Source organism: Daphnia pulicaria, chromosome 1, assembly GCF_021234035.1.
Source record: "Daphnia pulicaria isolate SC F1-1A chromosome 1, SC_F0-13Bv2, whole genome shotgun sequence".
NCBI classification, from domain to species: Eukaryota; Metazoa; Arthropoda; class Branchiopoda; order Diplostraca; family Daphniidae; genus Daphnia; species Daphnia pulicaria.
Genome location: NC_060913.1, coordinates 8287194 through 8314566, shown reverse-complemented (window position 1 = coordinate 8314566; position 27373 = coordinate 8287194). Strand labels below are relative to the sequence as shown.

The 27373-nt window shown below is 39.8% G+C and overlaps 2 protein-coding genes and 2 long non-coding RNA genes across 7 annotated transcripts in view; 2 read left to right on the top strand and 2 right to left on the bottom strand.

Annotated features, from left to right (window-relative positions):
- LOC124349445 (endocuticle structural glycoprotein ABD-4-like) overlaps positions 1-27373 on the bottom strand; it is a 152525-nt gene that overhangs the window by 6066 nt on the left and 119086 nt on the right. The window lies entirely within an intron of this gene.
- Positions 349-17565, bottom strand: LOC124350604. 4 transcript variants are annotated; one of them, XR_006921070.1, is made up of 7 exons: positions 17473-17565; positions 17303-17414; positions 17148-17237; positions 16966-17069; positions 16104-16694; positions 971-1042; positions 349-466 (listed from the first exon to the last, which is right to left on the bottom strand). It is a non-coding gene; the product is annotated as an uncharacterized LOC124350604 (long non-coding RNA). The 4 variants fall into 4 exon arrangements; XR_006921072.1 differs by lacking the exons at positions 349-466; positions 971-1042 and adding exons at positions 13905-14016; positions 14078-14233; XR_006921071.1 differs by lacking the exon at positions 349-466 and having other exon boundaries at positions 965-1042.
- On the top strand, positions 1395-12811 carry LOC124344792 (vascular endothelial growth factor receptor 1-like). Its single transcript, XM_046798249.1, has 15 exons — positions 1395-1740; positions 1806-1971; positions 2090-2250; positions 2312-2564; positions 2633-2800; positions 2868-3032; positions 10570-10676; positions 10737-10988; positions 11092-11230; positions 11314-11541; positions 11608-11755; positions 11806-11905; positions 11977-12096; positions 12164-12293; positions 12358-12811. Exons 1-15 carry the CDS (start codon positions 1462-1464, stop codon positions 12693-12695), a joined length of 2754 nt encoding a protein of 917 aa, XP_046654205.1. The 5' UTR covers positions 1395-1461; the 3' UTR covers positions 12696-12811.
- Positions 9246-10416, top strand: LOC124350469. Its single transcript, XR_006921000.1, has 4 exons — positions 9246-9585; positions 9644-9859; positions 10038-10208; positions 10281-10416. It is a non-coding gene; the product is annotated as an uncharacterized LOC124350469 (long non-coding RNA).

Genomic DNA, 27373 nt, shown 5'->3' with positions numbered 1-27373 from the left:
TAAGTCGGATAGGGCGTGGCTTTAACAAAAAAACAAACAAATCAAGGCATGAGTTCAACTCTCAAAGGGATCATGGTTGGTTCATCACCCAACCATCAGGCGGCGCAGAATTTATATAAAAGGCCCACCCCACTCTACTTCACGACGGCCGAGCGTCTTGGGGGCTTGATGAAACTGAGATTGAGGAGGAGGAGGTAATCTCGGTAGTAATCACGGCCAGACGAGCTGTATGTTGATTTGGTACATTCTGATGAATATCAGAATGTGCTTAGACCCCCTATCCTCGGAGGTGGGTCCGTCAGATTTGCTTGCAATTCTGAACAGAAAATACAACAGGCTCAGGTGAAATACCCTGAGATACAGTAAGTAGGACATAAAGCAATACCCATCCCTGATGGCAAAGGGAAAATCCACCGATCTACCCGTCGGTAATTCCGGAAGGATCCGGATGCGTTCAGAAATCGCCCTACACCAGCCAAATGTAGGACGTTGAAATTACATTTTGATCAAATTAAAATTAACACAGATCGGGTAATCTGCATACTAGGAGTGACTTAGAAATGTGACTTAACGATTTTGTTTTTAAATATCTGCACTCCGTTTCAAACCGATATAATGACGTCTATCTGTTGTTTAACACGTAGGCAGGCCTACTGTTACACAATTCTGAAAGTAAGAATTCTAAGCGAGAATGGGCGAGAAGGAAAAAATAAATCAATTTCCCATCTAATCTACGGATTTGGCAAACGGAAATTCCAGTAGCGCACAAAACAAACTATTCCCCTACGGTTAAAATTAAATCTTTATCAGCGCAAGAAAGAAACTCGTGGCAAAACAAAAAAGAACCACACGACGAATGGACATCAGCAGTTAGAAGTAAGTGAACCGAATCTGGCTAAAAGGATTTGCATTAAATTTGTTACAATATTTATCTCATGCATTCGTTCAACGTACTCGTAAATAGACTTACCCATGAACCGTCCGGAGTTGTCTTGGCTGCCCCCACAGAGATCGTATCCAACTCCAGTCTCCCGCCTCTCACCTGTTTAGTGCAATGCACAAGTGGAGAGGGACAAAAAACAACACCCCATTAAAATATAGGAACTATAATCGTTAAAACTTGTGAAATCAACTTAATCTACTTAAAACAAAAAGGGAAAGAATATCAATTTTCCGACAAGGAAGTTATTAACGAGAGGTAAAACCACAAATATCCGCTACAAATTTGGCATCAACACGTCCGTTAGAGATAACGAAACGAGTGCAGACATGACGTTAATGTTGCTGGTTTCAAATGTGGAAATCTTTGTACAAAACGAAAACCACTCTTTGCGGTTTGGAATTTTTTTAGGCGATCTCAGCACAGAGAAAAAGTCATCAGACATTCGATTTCTTCCTTCGAGCATGGTGCGTCTACTTTGAAACAATCTCGACAAAATTCGTGAGTACCTCAAATTGAAAATGTCAAGATCACGACGGACGTGCGTTTCATCACTTGAGAAGTCGTTTCCACAGTTAAGTAGTGGACAAACGGTTTGGTTGTTTCAAATTTTCTTTCTCTTGTCGACTCTGATAGTTCAGAGCCAACAGCAATTCGAACTCACACTAGTCCCGAGCGGTGATGAACAGGTGGTCGAAGCCGGTTCAACTGTAACAGTCACCTGTGTATTGGACGATTACGTAATTTTTCCCGAGCTGTCAAACTTGACGTGGACGGCTGAAAACAGAAGAAACATACAGGTTTAAAATAATAATAAGCATTCGAAATATTGGAAATGACAACAACAATATGTCGATTGTTTCAGGATATTGGCGGACGCCTGAATTTGACTAGTAACACAAACGGCACCCACCTAATATCAATACTAACGTTAAGAAACGCAACAGCTGAAGACACAGGCTATTTCGAATGTAGCCATTTAGTATACTCCAGAAGAACAGTTTCGTCCCTCCAATACGTTTACGTTTACAGTTGGTTATTTCCCCTATTATTTCTTAAGCGAAAAGCAAAAATAACAGCAAAAATTTTAAGATGACAATTCAGAATTCACAACTAATCAGCCACTGTTTCAATTAACTAAATTTATAGGCTATGAACATCTGGTCTTTGCACAAGTCCAAGAAGATCAAGAACTACCGAGTTATTTCATCGCCGAAACAGGACAAGCTTTCACCGTCCCGTGCAAACCCACTCATCCGAACGTCACCGTCACTCTATTTAAGGGAAATCCATTCACCAATTTTTCTGAGGTAGCACTAATGGAATTATTCAATTTTGAAAGAGTTTTCAAAAATTATAAACTTGATGAAGGTTTGGTTATCCCAAAACAATTCGGTGTGGTCGTTTGAACCGACGAGAGGATTCACAATAAAGAACATCAGGGTTAATCTACATGAAGATACTATTTACGTTTGTACTGGAACGCTGGACGTCATCAAAGGAAAACGAGTCAAAATTTCCGAAAAAAGAATTGACGATGACTTCCAAAATTTTTTAAAAGGGTTTTTACCGAAAGATAAGCTGCCAATTACAGACTTTGCACCCTTCCTTTTAGGCGTAATAGGTACGGTACATGAAGTTCAATTTTGAAGTAAAAAAAGTGTTATTACATCACAACTTAATTCTTAATAGGAATGGAACTGGAAAGGGTCGGCGAACCAAACGATCCCGTAGAAGGAAGTAACGTCACTTTAATCTGCAGCATTTCAGCTTTAGAAAGAACCCCTATTTCAATGTGGTCCTATCAAATCAAAGGCAACGGAGGAATGCAAATCATTGATGACAAAAACCCACCACCAGGTCTGAAAGCATTGGCAAACTGAAAGCAGTCTTGGTACCATTATCTGAATTCTCTGACTTTCTGAAGGTATCCTCACTACGGAAAAGAATAATTTTGGTGAAACTTATACGTATAGAGTTGAAAAACGACTGTACCTGCACAACGTTAACCTTGGCACACCCTACACAAGATTCCAATGTTCAGTAAACAATAGGAGGAGGGATCGAAAAGAGATTTCTTTCACAATAAAAGGTAACGCTTTGATCAAATAGACTTTCTTTTTTTTTTAATCTTTTCATTATGCTAATTTCATGATTGCAAAAATTATTTAATTTAATCTCTTTTCATTTCTACAGAAATAAACAACGAACCAGTAGTTAATTCTATCGCATTGAAAAAAGAAACAGCCCAGAATTTAACGTGCAACCGATTATCGCAACATGTCAAAGTTCAGTGGTTCAAGGTAAACTAATCTTACCATTCTTCGTAGCAGCCGTTCTTTACCAAACAATTACTTTGATTTAAAGAATAACAGGAAATACACCGGCATAATCTTCGAAACCGAAATTACGTCCGTTTTGCCACTCGAAGGAAGAGCAACTGAAAATGGAACCTACGAATGTCGGTGGAACAACAGCCGTGGCGAAGCGAGGCACAGGCAGTTTATTGTCAGTTTTGATTAGAGTAGGAATAATCGACTTAAGTGAAGCAAAGTCATTTGCTACAGTCAACGGAATTTCAATAACTTTTGCACTTTTATTTGCAATTGGAGTTGGGATCACTATCAAAATTTACCTCGACAAGGTAAGTGATGAAAGGGAATTCTTCTCTCAACATGTTTCCTTACTTCGTCACATTGGAAAATTCAACCTAATGTCAATCCTCATTTAGAAAAAGGTGGAAAAATCCCTTGAAAGTAGACTGAATGGCGACCCAGGCAGAATCGACCCGGATGTGCCGATGGAATATCAAACGGAATTCCTGCCCTACGACAAGAAATGGGAATTCTCCAGGCAATTCTCCAGGACTCAGACTTGGTACGTTATTCTCTAGAAACAATTGTATGCTTGATTTCATCTAGTAAAACCAATTGCTTAAAATGAAGGCCAACAACTGGGAGCTGGTTGTTTCGGGCGAGTCGTCAAAGCGGAAGCCGTGGGCATTGGAGGAACTGAAACGGTGACCACAGTGGCCGTCAAAATGGTTAAAGCAACTGCCCAGTCTGATGACGCCTTGACATCTCTCATCAGAGAATTAAAAATCCTCATCTACTTGGGTTCGCACGCTAACGTCGTTAATTTACTAGAGGCCTGCACCAAAACTAATAACAAAGGTTAAAACAAAAATTTATCAAAACGAAATTTTAAAAGATTAACAAAACACAGGGCCTTAATTTTGCAGAAGAACTTTTGGTCATCATCGATTATTGTCGTTTCGGCAACATACAAACATATTTGACAAAACATCGCGACCAATTCATAAATAAATTGAACGAATTCGGTGACTTGTCATCACTTACTGAAACGGCGGAAACGGAAATTAATGAAGAGTAACTAATTATGACACAAATCGATTCGTGAATCTCATTTTTTTCTTTTAGCGACAACGTCAACGAAGGAAATCCGCCCGTATCAACAGTGGATTTAATCAGCTGGACTTTGCAAATAGCTCGGGGAATGGAATTTTTGTCCAGCAGAAAGGTCTGTGCAGTCAAATGACCTACGGCTTATTAAATTGTGAAATTTCGAATTGTCTATGATTTGACTAACAGATTCTGCACGGCGATTTGGCCGCCCGCAATGTCCTTTTGGCCGATCACGGAATCGTCAAAGTTGCCGATTTCGGAATGGCCAGGCAAATGAAGGATTACGAATACGAGAAAAAGGGAGAGGTAAACTAATAAATCAATAAAATTATAATAATGTTCAATAACACGTGAGATCTCTCTTTGATGGACAGAGCTTATTACCGATCAAGTGGATGGCGATTGAATCCCTTACAGATAAAATTTTTTCCAGTCAATCGGATGTCTGGTCCTACGGGATTCTCTTGTGGGAAATTTTCTCCCTCGGTAAAGTTCCATACCCAGGTGAGACACAATTCAAATGAAATATCCACTCGAACTTCTCGAATGAATTTTCTCGTTACGTTACAAAGGAATGAATGGCAGAGTACTAATGGAAGATATTCAAAATGGATATCGAATGACACCACCGGAATATTCTCCTAATTTCTTCGGCCAAATTATGAAAAGTCATGATGAGTCATTTGTCAGCATCGACTATTTAAATATAAATTCGTCGTCTGAAAATCGTGCAACCAACGAGATACTCGAACCTACTGAGACCAGTCATTTGGAAATCGTGAAAATTTTAAATGAGATTCGGCAATCAACAGACGTGAACATCGGTTATTCAGAATTGCAAGAAAAATAGGCAACGTGCGACTGTGACCTGCTGAACTATTACCAATAAACAGCCATCACGAAATGGTCTAAATTTCTTTTATTGGCAAAAACACACAACGCTGTTCTAAACTAGCCAGTAGCGCATCATCAATAAGGAATGACCAACTTTGTCCTGCATTACGTTTTACATAAATCGCAAGGCAAAACAATCGTTGACCCTCTTAATGCATATTTAAATTAATGAAAATGTGTCCCATAAATTGCAAGTCACTCAACGAAACAAGGGACTTTTATTATTAATTACCGTAGCTATTTTGAAAAAGTTGGTGATAAACTAGATTCTCCTTCATCTAATTCCCATCAAATGAATCAGAAAAGAATGACTTACCACTATGTGGTGGTAGCCTTCATCAGCCATGGCTAGAGGGTTATGGTCAGTTGAGTTTCCACAGAACTGAATTGGCCTGGGCACCACATTTTTGAGACTGCCCAACTGGATATTCCCTAGTAAAATTTATGAGACAAATTTTTTTGTTAGAACTATCATTGTAAAATTTGTGATGAACAGTTAAACATGGTACAAACACATCTAAGCATGAATTGAAGATTAATAATAGATTGTCAAAGCTAATATCTTTTTTTTACTCGTACAGGAATAAGAAAACTTCTTTAATACAAATGACTGTTGAATAGTTATTTACCTGATGGCACATATCATCACGGTACTAGACAGGGATGGGGGAAAACTATTACCAGAAGTCAGTAGCAAGTTTATGGCGAAATCCAACTTGAAGTGTTTCAACTGAATAAATTTCTGGTCGTTCAACATATTTTCCATTTCAGCATTTTGACACGTACTCCGGGAAGCAAACAGTCACCTGCAGTCTGCAGTCTCTCAGCTGATTGAGTTTACTCACAGGAACAATTGACGCGGCAGCAAATATCTTATGGACATCCGTCGTCGCCGCCAAGTGGATAGAAATTCAATGGCCCCTGGCATGTAAACAAAATTAATAAATTTTATTAATTTTAACGAAAAAATAATAATAACATTAACTGCCACAAGTCTCCCAGAAATCAATACTCTTTAAATGTACTGCTCATTGCTTTAAATACAACACAAGGTTTTCTTCAAATCAAAGCCATATTGTAGTTCAGCTTCATGTTCTCTCGTCTCAACTTTTAACCCACTTTACTATGCACAAATGAGGTGTGAGTGGTTGTGGAAACATTGATTAATATCAAAACTTGAGAGTTGTGGAAAAAAAATATACCTGCTAAATAGAAAAATTTATGAATGTCGAAAGATAGATGTTAGGCTTGGCCTCTTGATCGCTCCAATGCCAGCAGCATCAGTCTCATGACTACTTCATTTGGAATTATCTAAATCAAGAACCCAAGTATTATAAGTCTTCTGTTCTATAAAGCTACACATACTCTAATCGTTTACAGTTTAAAGCCTATTTCAAGTATCACATATCCTAATATAGTATCACAAAATAAGATGGAGGGTAATACCATGCTTTTTAGTAATTCAATAAGTTTTTGTAATCATGCAACAATGAAGCAAGATATGAGCATAATAAAAATAAAAACCTTGCTTTAAGTCACGATCAGATCATGAGATCTAAAATTTGGGTTCAATAAAATAACTTCTTGTTGACTTATAGTTCCGTTATAGCGCAAAAGAAAAAACTAGACCACACTTGATGCTAAAGAATTTATGCTAACAATTTAACCGATTTATCTAGGGAAACGAATACAAATTACCAAACGAACGTAGAGAATTGTAGTAACGATCTGGTAACGATAATACTGCCAACATCATGGTAAAAATAAAAAACACACACTGTCGAGTGTCGACGGCGGCCACCATTTTGAATAATTTAACTGAAACTGAGGGGGAATGGGGCAAGGTTGCATGAAGATAAAAATTTCTTTGGCCGCATCTAAAATAAATTAGCAAACTAGGATATGTCATATCATAATGTCATGTGTTTTGATACTTTCGAATTATTCTCGAAGGCAAATTCATTTAATTATTTATTATCTCGATTAATCAACTAACTGAGGACGGAAAATTCCTCTAACCTGAAACAAACATCACAGTGAACATTTTCACGGGTGTCGAGAGTCGCAAATTACCATCGACATTGAAGTCCCAGATAACAGAATTTTGAACTTGAAAAAAAAAGACTTGCAAGATTAACATGTTAGTAGGCTATAGATGAACCTATTATGCAAAAAAGTTTTCAATCTGAAATATTTTAATTAAATATTAGGAGCTGTTAGCGACTGTTAGTAAAAACAGCCTTGGTCATCTTTAAGACATACAGGCTTTGATTACCGAACCAACTGAACCAAAATAGAATTCGGTGTACGTGTAATAAGATCTCACCACACGAATCCATCCACTATTGGTCGTCCCACACTTCAAAAAATCACGTCTTATGCCCCAGTAAAAGAAACGGATATTGTTAGATCACGAATATAAAAACGAATTATTTCGACACAGTTTGGATAATGGTGGACGAGTATTGCGAATAAATAGACACCTTCATTTGACTACCCTTGTCCGGTTATTTTCTTGAAATTCAAATCGAGGGAGAAAAAGCAACATAGCCTATTCATTCCTTATTGTTCTGTGCTTCCTGATAAATTCAAACTGAAAGATAGTTTTAAAAATAAGAATCCAAAAGATTTGCTTTTAATGAAAATGCAGTTGTTTTGAAGGTAATTGCAGATTGTGTAGTTAAATTAAAATGAAATTGTAGACAGATAAAAATTCAAAAAAATAGAAAATAAAAATCTCTTTTCGTAACGTAAAGATGAAAAAAAAAGGGTTCTAAAAATATTTTTTGTTGGTATATACAAGAGATAACATTTTGGAAATGTCATGACCCCAATTAATCAATTATGCAGTGGGAAAACCCAAATGACAATTTAGAAAACCGCATTTCTTATTTCGGAAACTCCGCTTTCCCACTCGCGTTACTATCTAGCACCATTCCTTGTCACTTAATATACCCCAGTACAGGAAGCATTCCAATACTATTTTGTTCAAAACCGCCAATCAGTTGAAATGTACTAGTTTAATAACGATTACAAACAGAGAAATTCTTTCGTTGGCCGACAATCCAAGTAGAAGATAATAAGACTTGACGTTGTTTGAGGTTGACTGCAGAAATCTGGAAAGAGCGGCGGCCATCACGGAATATTTTCTCAACCTTACCACCAATTGTTGACCAGCGGGAGTTTTAAAATTGCCTGTTTGTGAATGAATTCACTACTTGATGACTGCGAGTAAAACTACGCTTCATCAGGACACGCCCTTAGCATCTGCGATATTGAAGCTGACGCAAACAGGATGTCGGTTTTGAAACTGGAAATTTGGTTGATAAAATGTAAACCATTCCTTGCGGTTTGGAATCAATTCATGGGATGTCGAAGAGAACAAAATTAATCAGACATTTGATGTCTTCCTTCGGTCTAAGTGCGTCAACCTAAAATAGTTGGTTAAATATTGACAAAATTAGTGAGTGCCTCGATTAGAAAATGTCGAGATTGCGACGAACGGGTGTTGGGAGACGGTTGTCACGGTTTATCAGTAGTGGACGATCAGTTTCGTTGTTTCAACTTTTCTTTTTCTTGTCGACATCAGTCGCTCAGCGAATAAATCCATCAGACTCGGAGCTAACACTATTTCCGAGTGGAGAGGAACAGATGGTTGAAGCCGGTTCAACCCTAACAATCACCTGTGAAGCTCCGATTGATCATTCCGAACCCTACCGTTCTTTGATTTCTAACCAAAGACTTTCATGGGAGATTCCTGATAACATTAAAAAGGTTGGAATAATCAGAACTCTTATCGGGAATGACAATTATTATGCTATAATTATTTCAGGCTATGAACGAGCGACTGCATTACGCTGATAACAGGAATGGCACGCACATCACATCGACGTTGACTTTACGAAACACAAAAATTGAAGACACAGGCTTGTTCAAATGTAGCACTACATTTGCCACTAACCCCCTTTATATCCCAGCTGCTTTCCCGGAATTCATCCTTCAATACGTTTATGTTTACAGTTGAGTTTTTTCCCTTATATTATTAATTGTGTGCATAGCAACAGAAATGAGGAAACAGTCGGGAAACAGTAACGTAGCAGATAACAACTCATCAGTACCAACTAAAACATCTATTAAATTACTTTACAATTTACAGGCAATGAGCGACTCCTCTTTTTAGAAGCTCAACTTTATCAAGAACTTCCAAACTTGATGGTCACCGCCAAATTAGGACAAGATTTGATTGTCCCCTGCAAACCCACTCATCCTAACGTCTCTGTCAGTCTCTTTCAGGTATTAAATGATGACGAAACAGATGTGTTTCAGGTAGAACCCATAGAAATATTTGAAAATCAGAATCCAAAAATGACATTTGATAATAAAGGTTTTCCCATCATTATCTCAAACCGATTCGGATTGGTCGTTTGATCCGAGGAGAGGATTCATAATAAAGAACCAAAAGATTCATCTGCTGTCTAAAGATCTCTATTTTGTCTGTGTTGGAATACTGGACGTTATCAACGGGAAACGCGTCAACGTTACCCGTGAAAAAAACCCCCAGTTTATTGCGACAATTGAAAAATTCAATTTAACTTCGGAGGTAGGCCTAACGGACCTATCGGAATTGAAACTGATAACTACGGCAGACACTGAAATTTTTATTTTACGTGTAATAGGTACCGTACTGTGCACATAGTTATATAAAGTAGATTGAGAATCTTGGGCTATTGAAATAATTTGATATAGCTATTGATTGATATTATTTTTAAATTCCTTAGGAATGGAACTAGGAAGGGTTGACGAACCCAACGATGTGGTGGAAGGAACCAACGTCACACTAATCTGCCGCATTGCTGCTGAAACAACGCAAGTTAGTTCATTTACTTCGATGTGGTACTACGAAATAAACGGAGCAATGCAAACCATTGATGACAAAAACCCACCACCAGGTCTGAAAGCATTGGCAAACTGATCCTTAAATTCGTCTATTACGGTTTTCTGAATTCGGTTACTTACTGCAGGTATTCAGACAACGGAAAAGGCAAGGGAAAATGATAATAATAACGAAACAGATATTATTACGAGAAGAGTTGAGAAACGACTGCATCTGCACAATGTAACCCTTGACACACCCTACACAAAATTTCAATGTTCAGTCAGGAATCGATTCAATGAAAAGATTTCTTTCGAAATAAAAGGTTTCGATTTTCTCGAGTTGTTTATATTTTGTTTAATTTTTTTTATTAGTTCTTTTCTATTTTTTTTATTGATAACGACATGATTTAATTTGATCTCTTTTCGATTCTGCAGAAATTAACAACGAACCGGTAAACAATTCTATCGCATTCGAAAGCGAAACAGCCCAGAATTTGACCTGCAACCGATTATCGCAACACGTCAACGTTCAATGGTTCAAGGTAAACTAACTCTTCATACAGTATAGTTGTTCGTTATCAAATAATTACTTTGATCTACAGGATGACACCGAGTATACGGGCAAAGTAAAAGGAACGGAAATTACGTCCGTCTTGCCCCTGGAAGGAAAAGAAAATGAAAGCGGAACCTACGAATGTCGATGGAACAATAGTCGTGGCGAAGCGAGGCACAGGCGGTTTATTGTCAGTTTCACTGAAGCAAAGTCATTTGCTACAGTCAACGCTATTTCAATCACTTTTGCAGTTTTATTTGCAATTGGAGTTGGAATCAGTATCAAAATTTACCTCGACAAGGTAAGTGATGAAAAGGAATTCTTCTCTCTACATGTTTCCTTCCTTCGGCACATTTGAAAATTTCTGACAATTAAATCTAATTAAAATTCCTAATAATATTAAGAAAAAGTTGGAAAAAGCTCGTGAAATAAGACTGGATGGCGACCCAGGCAGAATCGACCCTGATGTACCGTTGGAATATCAAACGGAATTCCTGCCCTACGACAAGAAATGGGAATTCCCAAGGAAAAGACTTAGACTCGGTTCGTGCTTCCCCTTTTCTGTTGAAACAATTTCATCGCCATTCAATTTGCTAGCTTAAAAAAACCAATTGCTTGACATCAAGGCCAACAACTGGGAGCTGGTTGTTTCGGGCGAGTCGTCAAAGCGGAAGCCGTGGGCATTGGAGGAACTGAAACGGTGACCACAGTGGCCGTCAAAATGGTTAAAGCAACTGCCCAGTCTGATGACGCATTGGCCGCTCTCATCAGAGAATTAAAAATTCTGATCTACATGGGATCGCACGTTAACGTCGTTAATTTACTAGGGGCCTGCACCAAAACTAATGTCAGAGGTGAAATCAAAAAGTAATGAAACGAAAATTAATAAATTAACAAAATCTACGGCATTAATTTTGCAGAAGAACTTTTGGTCATCATCGATTATTGTCGTTTCGGCAACATAAAAAATTATTTGATACAAAATCGGGACCAATTCATCAATAAATTGAACGAATTAGGTGACTTGCCGTCACTTACCGAAGCGGCGGAAACAGAATTAAAAGAAAGGTGAATACGTCCGACATAAATCCATTCGTTATCTTACTATTTCTTTTTAGCGACCACTTCGACGAAGGATATCCGCCCCTTTCTACGTGGGATTTAGTTCGTTGGACTTTGCAAATAGCTCGGGGAATGGAATTTTTGTGCAGCAAAAAGGTCTGTGCAATAAAAAAAAACTTTCCGCCCAATTAATTGCTAAACTTCAAAATGGCTTTTCTGGTCAACAGGTTCTGCACGGTGATTTGGCCGCCCGCAATGTCCTTATGGCCGATCACGGAATCATCAAAGTGGCTGATTTCGGTATGGCAAGGAAGATGTACGGATATTGTTATGAGAAAAAGGAGGAGGTAAACTAAAAAAAAAAAAAAACTTGATATTGTTCAACACTAACGGTCAGATCTCTTTGATGGACAGAGCTTAATACCGATCAAGTGGATGGCCATTGAATCCATTACGGATCACATCTTCTCCAGTCAATCGGATGTCTGGTCCTATGGGATTCTCTTGTGGGAAATCTTCTCCCTCGGCAAAGTCCCATACCCAGGTGAGACACAATTCAAATTAAATATCCCTCTTACTCCTCTAATGAATTATTTCGTTACGCTAAGGAATGAATGGCAGAGTACTAATGGAAGATATTCAAAATGGATATCGAATGACACCACCAGAATATTCTCCTAATTTCTTTGCCAAAATTATGAATAATTGTTGGGAGGAAGATTCAAAGGAAAGGCCAACATTCTCCCAACTATCAGAAATGATTAAAAATTACGTCGAATCTTTAGCCAGCATCGATTACTTAAACACAAATTCCTCCTGTGAAAATTGTGCCATCACAGAGATACTTGATCCTACTCCGACCAGTCGTTTAGAAATCGTGAAATTTTTCAATGCGACACGGCAATCAGCTGACGTGAACTGTTCTATTGGTTATTCAGAATTGTAATAAAGGCCAACGTGTGACCGTGACCTGATTTACTATATCCAATAAACAGCCATCACAAAATTGTCTGAATCTCTTCTGACGTATTGGCAAAAATACACAACCCTGTTCTAACTCAAGCCAGTGTAGCGCTTTGTCGATAAGGAAAACATTGTGTCCTGCTGCGCTACCTTTTACATTGTACATAGTACGTGAAAACAGACTTTGAAATTTCCCTCTTAATGCATATTTAAATTAATAAATATATAACCCATAAATTGCAAGACACTTAAACGAGACAAGGAACTTCTATAAATTACCATATCTATTTTGAAAAAGTTGGTGGTAAACTAGATTTCTCTTCATATGATTCCTGTCGAATTAATCAGAAAATGATGACTTACCATTATTTGCTGGTAGCCTTTCATCAGCCATGGCTAGAGGGTTATAGTCAGTCAAGTTTCCACAGAACTGAATTGGCATGGGCACCACATTTTTTAGACTGCCAATCTGGAAATTCCCTAGTAAAGTTTATGAGACCAACATTTTTGTTAGAAATATAATTGTAAAATTTGTGATGAAAAGTTAAACATTGAACAAACACATCAAAGCGTAAACTGAAGATCAATATTAGATTGTCGAATTTAACATCTTTTTATACTTATACAGGAAATCGAAAACCGTCTTTAATACAGTCAATTCTTGAATAGTTATTTACCTGATGGCGCCTATCATCACAGTACCAGACAGAGACGGGGAAAAACTATCACCAGAAGTAAGTAGCAAGTTTATGGCGAAATCCCACTTGAAATGTTTCAGCTAAATCAAATGGTCAATTTCAGCATTTTGACACCAACTCCTTGGAGCTAACACTCGTTTGCAGTCTCAGGCTCTCAGCTGATTAAGTTGACTCGCATCTCACAAGTCACAGGAACAATTGACGGCGGCAAAAATGTTATGGACGTCCGCTACCGCCTGGTGGATAGAAATTCAAAGGCCGCCCCTGGTGGCTGAATGTAAACAAAATAAATACATTTTATAATATTATTGTAAAATTATAATAACATTGACCGAATCGGTTTCTTAAATTAATCTAAATGAGGAAAGGTCATAGACGAATAAAGCTCACTTAACTTCTACACTTGTTTTCTTTCTTTATTTCCTTATTTCTTTATTTTTTACGTCGAAATCTTTCAACAGTCTTCATCAATGATGCCGTAGCCACTCCCTATCGCAGATCCGTGTGAGAAAGCCAAAAATCATGGAACCGACGAGACAATGGGAAATGGTTCATTTCTGTTCGCTCATTTTGGTGAAAAATGCATTTCCATGTCATTCCCCAGACCTGAAACAAACAAACAATGTCCATTCCATGAAATATACTTTTAATTGTGTTGGCAAAATACCTTTGGCGATTGCACGCTGCCGTCATATTCCATCTCAAGATGACCAAGTTTTCTTTTATATGTAAAGCGACCAACTTGAAGAAAAAGACTTTGCAAGATAAGCAGTCATTAAATGGATGGGATTGTGACGCAAATGATGGTTAGTTTTTAAAGCTTCTGAAATTTAACAAAATGGAGAAATTATTAAATGGGAAAAATAAACAGCCTTGATGTTGTTCACCCAAGTCTTAGTTCACCTATATAGCTACAGAATATGTTAGGACACTGCCTTCGTTTCGAGTATAATAATAGTTACTTACAATATTCTGGACACTAGTTAAATCCAAAGGCATTTGTTTGAAGGGTACCTCTAAAAGAAAATAAATGTCTTAATAAACCAAGAGGTTGGAGGTCACGTGAATCATTTCGTAGAAACACTCATCCACTACGGAGTAGTCTTAAACATTGCAGTGTCCCATCACCATGGAGAAAAGGTCGATATCGCTTATGAAACTGGTTAATGAGAACTATCATTACCAGTTGTTGATGATTATAATATGAGAATTACATCAAAAGGGATGTAGCACTAACGAATTTGTCGAATGGCCACAAAACGTTTTTTCCTGAAGATAGAAACGAATGCTTGCGACACAGTGCTGATGGATGCCGCCGGAGAGAAAGAGCAAATGAAATGACGCATTCAATAGACTTCACTTCGGTGACAGGTAGGCTACCTTCTTTAAATAGAACTCGAGGCAGAAAAAGTTGCGGCACATACATTCCACGCTTACGTTTGTTTGTCGATAAATATATATATAAACACGAAAATTTAATTTTAAAATGCCAATTGAAGAAAATTCAATTTGTTGCAATAATTATAAAAGTACTTAGGCCTATTACAGGGTTGATCAACTTTAAATTAAATTGAGTGGTTGATGTCACAATTAAAGGCCAAGTTTCTTGTTCTCTCAATCTCTATAGCCACTTTACTATGCACAAAGAGGTGTAGAGTGGTGAAGGAAACCATGGTATAATATGTTATAAAATGGTGGAAACATTAATATCATAACTGAAAAGTTCTGGAAAATAACTATGCCTCCTATGAATAGAAAAGTTATTAATTTTGAAAGATACAATTTTAGATGTAGGCTTGGCCTCTTGATCGCTCAAATGACAGCAGTATTAGTCTTACACTAACTTCATCATTTTGAATTATCGAAATCAAGAACACAAGAATGATTATAAATCTTTTGGTCTAAGGTATACATACTCAAATCTAAGTTTAAATTTAAAGCCATTTTCGAATATCATGTAGCTCAAATGCTCGATATATCATCACAATTTAAGATAGAGGACATATAGGTATTTAACAAGTTTTTGTAATGCAACAATGAAGTAAGATTGGAGTAAGCATTAAGCATTAAACCTAGTTTTGATTCACAAACCATAAACATTGGGTACAATAATACCTTCCTGGTGACTCATAGTTTAATACGTTTTGCCACAAAAGTGAAAAATACGTCGAGTCATTTGACAGCATCGACTATTTAAATATAAATTCCTCGTGTGAAAATGGTGCAATCAACGAGATACTCGAACCTACTGCGACAAGTCGTTTAGATATCGTGACAATTTTAAATGAGATCCGGCAATAAGCTGATGTGAACTATTCTATTGGTTATTCAGAATTGCAAGCAAAAAAAGCAACGGGACCTGCTTAACTATGATCAGTTATCTTCACAAAATGGTCTGAATTTCTACTATTGGCAAAATATACAACGCTGTTCAAAACTAGCCGGTAGCGCATCATCGATAAGGAAGACGTATCCTGCATCACGTTTTACACAAATCGTGCGGGAAAACAAACGTTGACATTTTCCTCTTAATGCAGATTTAAATTAATAAAAATGTGACCCATAAATATCAAGACACTTAAAAGAGGAAGGGGCTTCTATTGATTACTGTAGCTATTTTGAAGAAAGTTTGTGGTAAACTAGATTTCCCTTCATCTAATTCCCATCAAATGAATCAGAAAAGGATGACTTACCAAAATGTTCTTGTAGCCTATATCAGCCATGGCTAGAGGGTTCTGGTCAGTTGAGTTTCCACAGAACTGAATTGGCCTGGGCACCACATTTTGGAGACTGCCAAACTGGAAATTCCCTAGTAAAATTTATAAAACATACATTTTTGTTAGAAATATCATTGTAAAATTTGTGATGCAAAGTAAAATATGGTGCAAACACATCTAAGCATGAATTGAAGATTAATAATAGATTGTCAAAGTTAATATTTGTTTTTTACTTGTACAAGAAAACGAAAACTTCTTTAATACAATTGATTGTTAAATAGTTATTTACCTGATGGCACCTATCATCACGGTACTAGACAGGGATGGGGGGAAAACTATTACCAAATCAGTAACAAGTTTATGGTGAAATCCAACTTGAAATGTTTCAACTGAATAAATTGCTGGTCGAAGCATTTTGACATAAACTTCAGGAAGCAAACAGTCACCTGCAGTCTGCAGGCTCTCAGCTGATTAGAGTTGACTCACAGGATCATTTGACGGAAGCAAATTTGTTATTGACATCCGTCGTTGCCACCTGATGGATAGAAATTCAAAGGCCCCTGGTGGCTGAATGTAAACAAAATAATTACATTTTATAAATATTAATGAAAAAATAATAATAACTTTAATGGGCCACAGCTTTCGAAGAAATCAATACTCCTTAAATGTGCTCATTGCTTTAAATACAACACAATCTTTTATTCAAATCGAAGCCATATTGTGTTCCAACTTGATTTTCACTCAATCTCTACACCCACTTTACTATGAACAAATGAGGTGTGGAGTGGTGGTGAAAACATAACAATAAAAACTCGAGTGTTATGGAAAAAAACTATACCTGCTAAATAGAAAGATTTATGAATGTCGAAAGAGTTAGGCTTGGCCTCTTGATCGCTCCAACACCAGCAGCATCAGTCTCATGACTACTTTATTTCAAATTATCTAAATCAAGAACACAAGAAGGATTATATATACTATATAGGTCTTCTGTTCTAAGCTATACATACTCAAATCATTTACAGTTTATAGCCATTTTCAAGTAGGCCTATCACATAGCTCAATATATCATCACAATATAAGATCGATGGAATGGTATACCGGTATACCATGCTTTAAAATAATTCAATAAGTTTTTGTAATGCAACAATGAAGCAACATATGAACATAATAAAAACCTTGCTTTGAATCACGATCAGATCATGAGATCTAAAATTTGGGTTCAATAAAATAACTTCTTGTTGACTCATAGTTACGTCATAGCGCCAAAAACCTGGACCACACTTGATGCTAAAGAATTTATGCTAACAATTTAATTGGTTTATCTAGGGAAACTAATAAAAATTACCAAACGAACGTTGAGAATTGTGGTAAACCTGGTAACGATCTGGTAACGATAACGATAGTACTGCGCCAACATGATACTGCACTACTGCCCAATTAAAACGACGCAAGACGGCGGCCACCATTTTGAATAATTTAACTGAAACTGAGGGGGAATGGGGCAAGGTTGCATGAAGATTTATTCGAAAAATTTATTCGGCCACATCTAAAATAAATTAGCAAATTGGATATGTCATATGTGTTTTGATTCTTTCGAATTATTCTCGAATGCAGATTCATTTAATTATTTATTATCTCGATTAAACTGAGGTCGGAAAATTCCTATAACCTGAAACAAACAACACATTGAACAATTTCATGAGAGTCGGGACGGAAATTACAAACACAAGATTGACATGTGAGTAGGCTATAGCTACATTATGCAAAAAAATATCAATATGAAATATTTTAAATTAATATATACAACGTTAGGATGCTGAGTTGCCATGTCTGGAAAAGGTCGAAAATCTCGATTAGGCTCAACATACCTGAAATCATGGTCTATGAAGAGATGGTACGGTCACCTTGTAGGAATTAGCCGTAAGGCCTCGTCACAGCTTTTTGAGGGGGTGTTTCAAAGTGAGATCACCCGGGTGGGTCGAAAAGGGGGAAGAGGGAAAGGGCGGGCGTCCAGAGTACAGCATACATTTATAGGACTGGACTGGACTGGAATCTGGACTGGATTGGAATCTGGACTGGACTGGAATCTGGACTGGACTGGGATCTGGACTGGAATCTGGACTGGACTGGAATCTGGACTGGACTGGAATCTGGACTGGACTGGAATCTGGACTGGACTAGAATCTGGACTGGACTGGAATCTGGACTGGACTGGAATCTGGACTGGACTGGACTGGACTGGACTGGAATCTGGACTGGACTGGAATCTGGACTGGACTGGACTGGACTGGAATCTGGACTGGACTGGAATCTGGACTGGACTGGAATCTGTACTGGACTGGAATCTGGACTGGACTGGAATCTGGACTGGACTGGAATCTGGACTCGACTGGAATCTGGACTGGACTGGAATCTGGACTGGACTGGAATTTGGACTGGACTGGAATCTGGACTGGACTGGAATCTGGACTGGAATCTGGACTGGACTGGAATTTGGACTGGACTGGAATCTGGACTGGACTGGACTGGAATCTGTTGTTATTTTTGTTGTTATTTTTGTTGTTATTTTTGTTGTTATTTTTGTTGTTATTTTGTTCTTATTCTTGTTCTTATTCTTGTTCTTATTCTTGTTGTTATTTTTGTTGTTATTTTTGTTGTTAATTTTGTTGTTATTTTTGTTCTTATTCTTGTTCTTATTTTTGTTGTTATTTTTGTTGTTATTTTTGTTGTTATTTTTGTTGTTATTTTTGTTGTTATTTTTGTTGTTTTTTTTTTGTTCTTATTCTTGTTCTTATCCTTATTCTTATTTTTGTTGTTATTCTTGTTCTTATCCTTATTCTTATTTTTGTTGTTATTTTTGTTGTTATTTTTGTTGTTATTTTTGTTCTTATTCTTGTTCTTATTCTTGTTGTTATTTTTGTTGTTATTTTTGTTGTTATTCTTGTTGTTATTTTTGTTGTTATTTTTGTTGTTATTTTTGTTGTTATTTTTGTTCTTATTTTTGTTGTTATTTTTGTTGTTATTTTTGTTGTTATTTACAACAAAACTTGGCGAACCTTGGCGAACCTTGGCGAACCTTGGCGAACCTTGGCGAACCTTGGCGAACCTTGGCGAACCTTGGCGAACCTTGGCGAACCTTGGCGAACCTTGGCGAACCTTGGCGAACCTTGGCGAACCTTGGCGAACCTTGGCGAACCTTGGCGAACCTTGGCGAACCTTGGCGAACCTTGGCGAACCTTGGCGAACCTTGGCGAACCTTGGCGAACCTTGGCGAACCTTGGCGAACCTTGGCGAACCTTGGCGAACCTTGGCGAACCTTGGCGAACCTTGGCGAACCTTGGCGAACCTTGGCGAACCTTGGCGAACCTTGGCGAACCTTGGCGAACCTTGGCGAACCTTGGCGAACCTTGGCGAACCTTGGCGAACCTTGGCGAACCTTGGCGAACCTTGGCGAACCTTGGCGAACCTTGGCGAACCTTGGCGAACCTTGGCGAACCTTGGCGAACCTTGGCGAACCTTGGCGAACCTTGGCGAACCTTGGCGAACCTTGGCGAACCTTGGCGAACCTTGGCGAACCTTGGCGAACCTTGGCGAACCTTGGCGAACCTTGGCGAACCTTGGCGAACCTTGGCGAACCTTGGCGAACCTTGGCGAACCTTGGCGAACCTTGGCGAACCTTGGCGAACCTTGGCGAACCTTGGCGAACCTTGGCGAACCTTGGCGAACCTTGGCGAACCTTGGCGAACCTTGGCGAACCTTGGCGAACCTTGGCGAACCTTGGCGAACCTTGGCGAACCTTGGCGAACCTTGGCGAACCTTGGCGAACCTTGGCGAACCTTGGCGAACCTTGGCGAACCTTGGCGAACCTTGGCGAACCTTGGCGAACCTTGGCGAACCTTGGCGAACCTTGGCGAACCTTGGCGAACCTTGGCGAACCTTGGCGAACCTTGGCGAACCTTGGCGAACCTTGGCGAACCTTGGCGAACCTTGGCGAACCTTGGCGAACCTTGGCGAACCTTGGCGAACCTTGGCGAACCTTGGCGAACCTTGGCGAACCTTGGCGAACCTTGGCGAACCTTGGCGAACCTTGGCGAACCTTGGCGAACCTTGGCGAACCTTGGCGAACCTTGGCGAACCTTGGCGAACCTTGGCGAACCTTGGCGAACCTTGGCGAACCTTGGCGAACCTTGGCGAACCTTGGCGAACCTTGGCGAACCTTGGCGAACCTTGGCGAACCTTGGCGAACCTTGGCGAACCTTGGCGAACCTTGGCGAACCTTGGCGAACCTTGGCGAACCTTGGCGAACCTTGGCGAACCTTGGCGAACCTTGGCGAACCTTGGCGAACCTTGGCGAACCTTGGCGAACCTTGGCGAACCTTGGCGAACCTTGGCGAACCTTGGCGAACCTTGGCGAACCTTGGCGAACCTTGGCGAACCTTGGCGAACCTTGGCGAACCTTGGCGAACCTTGGCGAACCTTGGCGAACCTTGGCGAACCTTGGCGAACCTTGGCGAACCTTGGCGAACCTTGGCGAACCTTGGCGAACCTTGGCGAACCTTGGCGAACCTTGGCGAACCTTGGCGAACCTTGGCGAACCTTGGCGAACCTTGGCGAACCTTGGCGAACCTTGGCGAACCTTGAAGAAGGAGAAGGAGAAGGAGAAGGAGAAGGAGAAGGAGAAGGAGAAGGAGAAGGAGAAGGAGAAGGAGAAGGAGAAGGAGAAGGAGAAGGAGAAGGAGAAGGAGAAGGAGAAGGAGAAGGAGAAGGAGAAGGAGAAGGAGACGAGAGGAGGAGAAGGAGAAGGACCTTTCCTATCACATGTTTTAGTATTTTTCGTGTTGAATCAGTATAGAATACTCTTATTCTTGTTCTTATTCTTGTTCTTATTCTTGTTCTTATTCTTTTTCTTATTCTTGTTGTTATTTTTGTTGTTATTTTTGTTCTTATTCTTGTTGTTATTTTTTTTGTTATTTTTGTTGTTATTTTTGTTGTTATATTTGTTGTTATATTTGTTGTTATTTTTGTTGTTATTTTTGTTGTTATTTTTGTTGTTATTTTTGTTCTTATTTTTGTTCTTATTTATGTTGTTATTTTTTTGTTATTTTTGTTCTTATTCTTGTTCTTATTCTTGTTCTTATTTTGTTCTAATTTATGTTGTTATTTTTGTTGTTATTTTTGTTGTTATTTTTGTTGTTATTTTTGTTGTTATTTTTGTTGTTATTTTTGTTGTTATTTTTGTTGTTACTTTTGTTGTTATTTACAACAAAACTTGGCGAACCTTGGCGAACCTTGGCGAACCTTGGCGAACCTTGGCGAACCTTGGCGAACCTTGGCGAACCTTGGCGAACCTTGGCGAACCTTGGCGAACCTTGGCGAACCTTGGCGAACCTTGGCGAACCTTGGCGAACCTTGGCGAACCTTGGCGAACCTTGGCGAACCTTGGCGAACCTTGGCGAACCTTGGCGAACCTTGGCGAACCTTGGCGAACCTTGGCGAACCTTGGCGAACCTTGGCGAACCTTGGCGAACCTTGGCGAACCTTGGCGAACCTTGGCGAACCTTGGCGAACCTTGGCGAACCTTGGCGAACCTTGGCGAACCTTGGCGAACCTTGGCGAACCTTGGCGAACCTTGGCGAACCTTGGCGAACCTTGGCGAACCTTGGCGAACCTTGGCGAACCTTGGCGAACCTTGGCGAACCTTGGCGAACCTTGGCGAACCTTGGCGAACCTTGGCGAACCTTGGCGAACCTTGGCGAACCTTGGCGAACCTTGGCGAACCTTGGCGAACCTTGGCGAACCTTGGCGAACCTTGGCGAACCTTGGCGAACCTTGGCGAACCTTGGCGAACCTTGGCGAACCTTGGCGAACCTTGGCGAACCTTGGCGAACCTTGGCGAACCTTGGCGAACCTTGGCGAACCTTGGCGAACCTTGGCGAACCTTGGCGAACCTTGGCGAACCTTGAAGAAGGAGAAGGAGAAGGAGAAGGAGAAGGAGAAGGAGAAGGAGAAGGAGAAGGAGAAGGAGAAGGAGAAGGAGAAGGAGAAGGAGAAGGAGAAGGAGAAGGAGAAGGAGAAGGAGAAGGAGAAGGAGAAGGAGAAGGAGACGAGAGGAGGAGAAGGAGAAGGACCTTTCCTATCACATGTTTTAGTATTTTTCGTGTTGAATCAGTATAGAATACTCTTATTCTTGTTCTTATTCTTGTTCTTATTCTTGTTCTTATTCTTTTTCTTATTCTTGTTGTTATTTTTGTTGTTATTTTTGTTCTTATTCTTGTTGTTATTTTTTTTGTTATTTTTGTTGTTATTTTTGTTGTTATATTTGTTGTTATATTTGTTGTTATTTTTGTTGTTATTTTTGTTCTTATTTTTGTTGTTATTTTTGTTCTTATTTTTGTTCTTATTTATGTTGTTATTTTTTTGTTATTTTTGTTCTTATTCTTGTTCTTATTCTTGTTCTTATTTTGTTCTAATTTATGTTGTTATTTTTGTTGTTATTTTTGTTGTTATTTTTGTTGTTATTTTTGTTGTTATTTTTGTTGTTATTTTTGTTGTTACTTTTGTTGTTATTTACAACAAAACTTGGCGAACCTTGGCGAACCTTGGCGAACCTTGGCGAACCTTGGCGAACCTTGGCGAACCTTGGCGAACCTTGGCGAACCTTGGCGAACCTTGGCGAACCTTGGCGAACCTTGGCGAACCTTGGCGAACCTTGAAGAAGGAGAAGGAGAAGGAGAAGGAGAAGGAGAAGGAGAAGGAGAAGGAGAAGGAGAAGGAGAAGGAGAAGGAGAAGGAGAAGGAGAAGGAGAAGGAGAAGGAGAAGGAGAAGGAGAAGGAGAAGGAGAAGGAGACGAGAGGAGGAGAAGGAGAAGGACCTTTCCTATCACATGTTTTAGTATTTTTCGTGTTGAATCAGTATAGAATACTCTTATTCTTGTTCTTATTCTTGTTCTTATTCTTGTTCTTATTCTTTTTCTTATTCTTGTTGTTATTTTTGTTGTTATTTTTGTTCTTATTCTTGTTGTTATTTTTTTTGTTATTTTTGTTGTTATTTTTGTTGTTATATTTGTTGTTATATTTGTTGTTATTTTTGTTGTTATTTTTGTTCTTATTTTTGTTGTTATTTTTGTTCTTATTTTTGTTCTTATTTATGTTGTTATTTTTTTGTTATTTTTGTTCTTATTCTTGTTCTTATTCTTGTTCTTATTTTGTTCTAATTTATGTTGTTATTTTTGTTGTTATTTTTGTTGTTATTTTTGTTGTTATTTTTGTTGTTATTTTTGTTGTTATTTTTGTTGTTATTTTTGTTGTTACTTTTGTTGTTATTTACAACAAAACTTGGCGAACCTTGGCGAACCTTGGCGAACCTTGGCGAACCTTGGCGAACCTTGGCGAACCTTGGCGAACCTTGGCGAACCTTGGCGAACCTTGGCGAACCTTGGCGAACCTTGGCGAACCTTGGCGAACCTTGGCGAACCTTGGCGAACCTTGGCGAACCTTGGCGAACCTTGGCGAACCTTGGCGAACCTTGGCGAACCTTGGCGAACCTTGGCGAACCTTGGCGAACCTTGGCGAACCTTGGCGAACCTTGGCGAACCTTGGCGAACCTTGGCGAACCTTGGCGAACCTTGGCGAACCTTGGCGAACCTTGGCGAACCTTGGCGAACCTTGGCGAACCTTGGCGAACCTTGGCGAACCTTGGCGAACCTTGGCGAACCTTGGCGAACCTTGGCGAACCTTGGCGAACCTTGGCGAACCTTGGCGAACCTTGGCGAACCTTGGCGAACCTTGGCGAACCTTGGCGAACCTTGGCGAACCTTGGCGAACCTTGGCGAACCTTGGCGAACCTTGGCGAACCTTGGCGAACCTTGGCGAACCTTGGCGAACCTTGGCGAACCTTGGCGAACCTTGGCGAACCTTGGCGAACCTTGGCGAACCTTGGCGAACCTTGGCGAACCTTGGCGAACCTTGGCGAACCTTGGCGAACCTTGGCGAACCTTGGCGAACCTTGGCGAACCTTGGCGAACCTTGGCGAACCTTGGCGAACCTTGGCGAACCTTGGCGAACCTTGGCGAACCTTGGCGAACCTTGGCGAACCTTGGCGAACCTTGGCGAACCTTGGCGAACCTTGGCGAACCTTGGCGAACCTTGGCGAACCTTGGCGAACCTTGGCGAACCTTGGCGAACCTTGGCGAACCTTGGCGAACCTTGGCGAACCTTGGCGAACCTTGGCGAACCTTGGCGAACCTTGGCGAACCTTGGCGAACCTTGGCGAACCTTGGCGAACCTTGGCGAACCTTGGCGAACCTTGGCGAACCTTGGCGAACCTTGGCGAACCTTGGCGAACCTTGGCGAACCTTGGCGAACCTTGGCGAACCTTGGCGAACCTTGGCGAACCTTGGCGAACCTTGGCGAACCTTGGCGAACCTTGGCGAACCTTGGCGAACCTTGGCGAACCTTGGCGAACCTTGGCGAACCTTGGCGAACCTTGGCGAACCTTGGCGAACCTTGGCGAACCTTGGCGAACCTTGGCGAACCTTGGCGAACCTTGGCGAACCTTGGCGAACCTTGGCGAACCTTGGCGAACCTTGGCGAACCTTGGCGAACCTTGGCGAACCTTGGCGAACCTTGGCGAACCTTGGCGAACCTTGGCGAACCTTGGCGAACCTTGGCGAACCTTGGCGAACCTTGGCGAACCTTGGCGAACCTTGGCGAACCTTGGCGAACCTTGGCGAACCTTGGCGAACCTTGGCGAACCTTGGCGAACCTTGGCGAACCTTGGCGAACCTTGGCGAACCTTGGCGAACCTTGGCGAACCTTGGCGAACCTTGGCGAACCTTGGCGAACCTTGAAGAAGGAGAAGGAGAAGGAGAAGGAGAAGGAGAAGGAGAAGGAGAAGGAGAAGGAGAAGGAGAAGGAGAAGGAGAAGGAGAAGGAGAAGGAGAAGGAGAAGGAGAAGGAGAAGGAGAAGGAGAAGGAGAAGGAGAAGGAGAAGGAGAAGGAGAAGGAGAAGGAGAAGGAGAAGGAGAAGGAGAAGGAGAAGGAGAAGGAGAAGGAGAAGGAGAAGGAGAAGGAGAAGGAGAAGGAGAAGGAGAAGGAGAAGGAGAAGGAGAAGGAGAAGGAGACGAGAGGAGGAGAAGGAGAAGGACCTTTCCTATCACATGTTTTAGTATTTTTCGTGTTGAATCAGTATAGAATACTCTTATTCTTGTTCTTATTCTTGTTCTTATTCTTGTTCTTATTCTTTTTCTTATTCTTGTTGTTATTTTTGTTGTTATTTTTGTTCTTATTCTTGTTGTTATTTTTGTTGTTATTTTTGTTGTTATTTTTGTTGTTATATTTGTTGTTATATTTGTTGTTATTTTTGTTGTTATTTTTGTTGTTATTTTTGTTGTTATTTATGTTGTTATTTTTGTTCTTATTTATGTTGTTATTTTTTTGTTATTTTTGTTCTTATTCTTGTTCTTATTCTTGTTCTTATTTTGTTCTAATTTATGTTGTTATTTTTGTTGTTATTTTTGTTGTTATTTTTGTTGTTATTTTTGTTGTTATTTTTGTTGTTATTTTTGTTGTTATTTTTGTTGTTATTTTTGTTGTTATTTTTGTTGTTATTTTTGTTGTTATTTACAACAAAACTTGGCGAACCTTGGCGAACCTTGGCGAACCTTGGCGAACCTTGGCGAACCTTGGCGAACCTTGGCGAACCTTGGCGAACCTTGGCGAACCTTGGCGAACCTTGGCGAACCTTGGCGAACCTTGGCGAACCTTGGCGAACCTTGAAGAAGGAGAACGAGAAGGAGAAGGAGAAGGAGAAGGAGAAGGAGAAGGAGAAGGAGAAGGAGAAGGAGAAGGAGAAGGAGAAGGAGAAGGAGAAGGAGAAGGAGAAGGAGAAGGAGAAGGAGAAGGAGAAGGAGAAGGAGAAGGAGAAGGAGAAGGAGAAGGAGAAGGAGAAGGAGAAGGAGAAGGAGAAGGAGAAGGAGAAGGAGAAGGAGAAGGAGAAGGAGAAGGAGAAGGAGAAGGAGAAGGAGAAGGAGAAGGAGAAGGAGAAGGAGAAGGAGAAGGAGAAGGAGAAGGAGAAGGAGACGAGAGGAGGAGAAGGAGAAGGACCTTTCCTATCACATGTTTTAGTATTTTTCGTGTTGAATCAGTATAGAATACTCTTATTCTTGTTCTTATTCTTGTTCTTATTCTTTTTCTTATTCTTGTTGTTATTTTTGTTGTTATTTTTGTTCTTATTCTTGTTGTTATTTTTGTTGTTATTTTTGTTGTTATTTTTGTTGTTATATTTGTTGTTATATTTGTTGTTATTTTTGTTGTTATTTTTGTTGTTATTTTTGTTGTTATTTTTGTTCTTATTTTTGTTCTTATTTATGTTGTTATTTTTTTGTTATTTTTGTTCTTATTCTTGTTCTTATTCTTGTTCTTATTTTGTTCTAATTTATGTTGTTATTTTTGTTGTTATTTTTGTTGTTATTTTTGTTGTTATTTTTGTTGTTATTTTTGTTGTTATTTTTGTTGTTATTTTTGTTGTTATTTTTGTTGTTATTTTTGTTGTTACTTTTGCTGTTATTTTTGTTGTTATTTACAACAAAACTTGGCGAACCTTGGCGAACCTTGGCGAACCTTGGCGAATCTTGGCGAACCTTGGCGAACCTTGGCGAACCTTGGCGAACCTTGGCGAACCTTGGCGAACCTTGGCGAACCTTGGCGAACCTTGGCGAACCTTGGCGAACCTTGGCGAACCTTGGCGAACCTTGGCGAACCTTGGCGAACCTTGAAGAAGGAGAAGGAGAAGGAGAAGGAGAAGGAGAAGGAGAAGGAGAAGGAGAAGGAGAAGGAGAAGGAGAAGGAGAAGGAGAAGGAGAAGGAGAAGGAGAAGGAGAAGGAGAAGGAGAAGGAGAAGGAGAAGGAGAAGGAGAAGGAGAAGGAGAAGGAGAAGGAGAAGGAGAAGGAGAAGGAGAAGGAGAAGGAGAAGGAGAAGGAGAAGGAGAAGGAGAAGGAGAAGGAGAAGGAGAAGGAGAAGGAGAAGGAGAAGGAGACGAGAGGAGGAGAAGGAGAAGGACCTTTCCTATCACATGTTTTAGTATTTTTCGTGTTGAATCAGTATAGAATACTCTTATTCTTGTTCTTATTCTTGTTCTTATTCTTGTTCTTATTCTTTTTCTTATTCTTGTTGTTATTTTTGTTGTTATTTTTGTTCTTATTCTTGTTGTTATTTTTGTTGTTATTTTTGTTGTTATTTTTGTTCT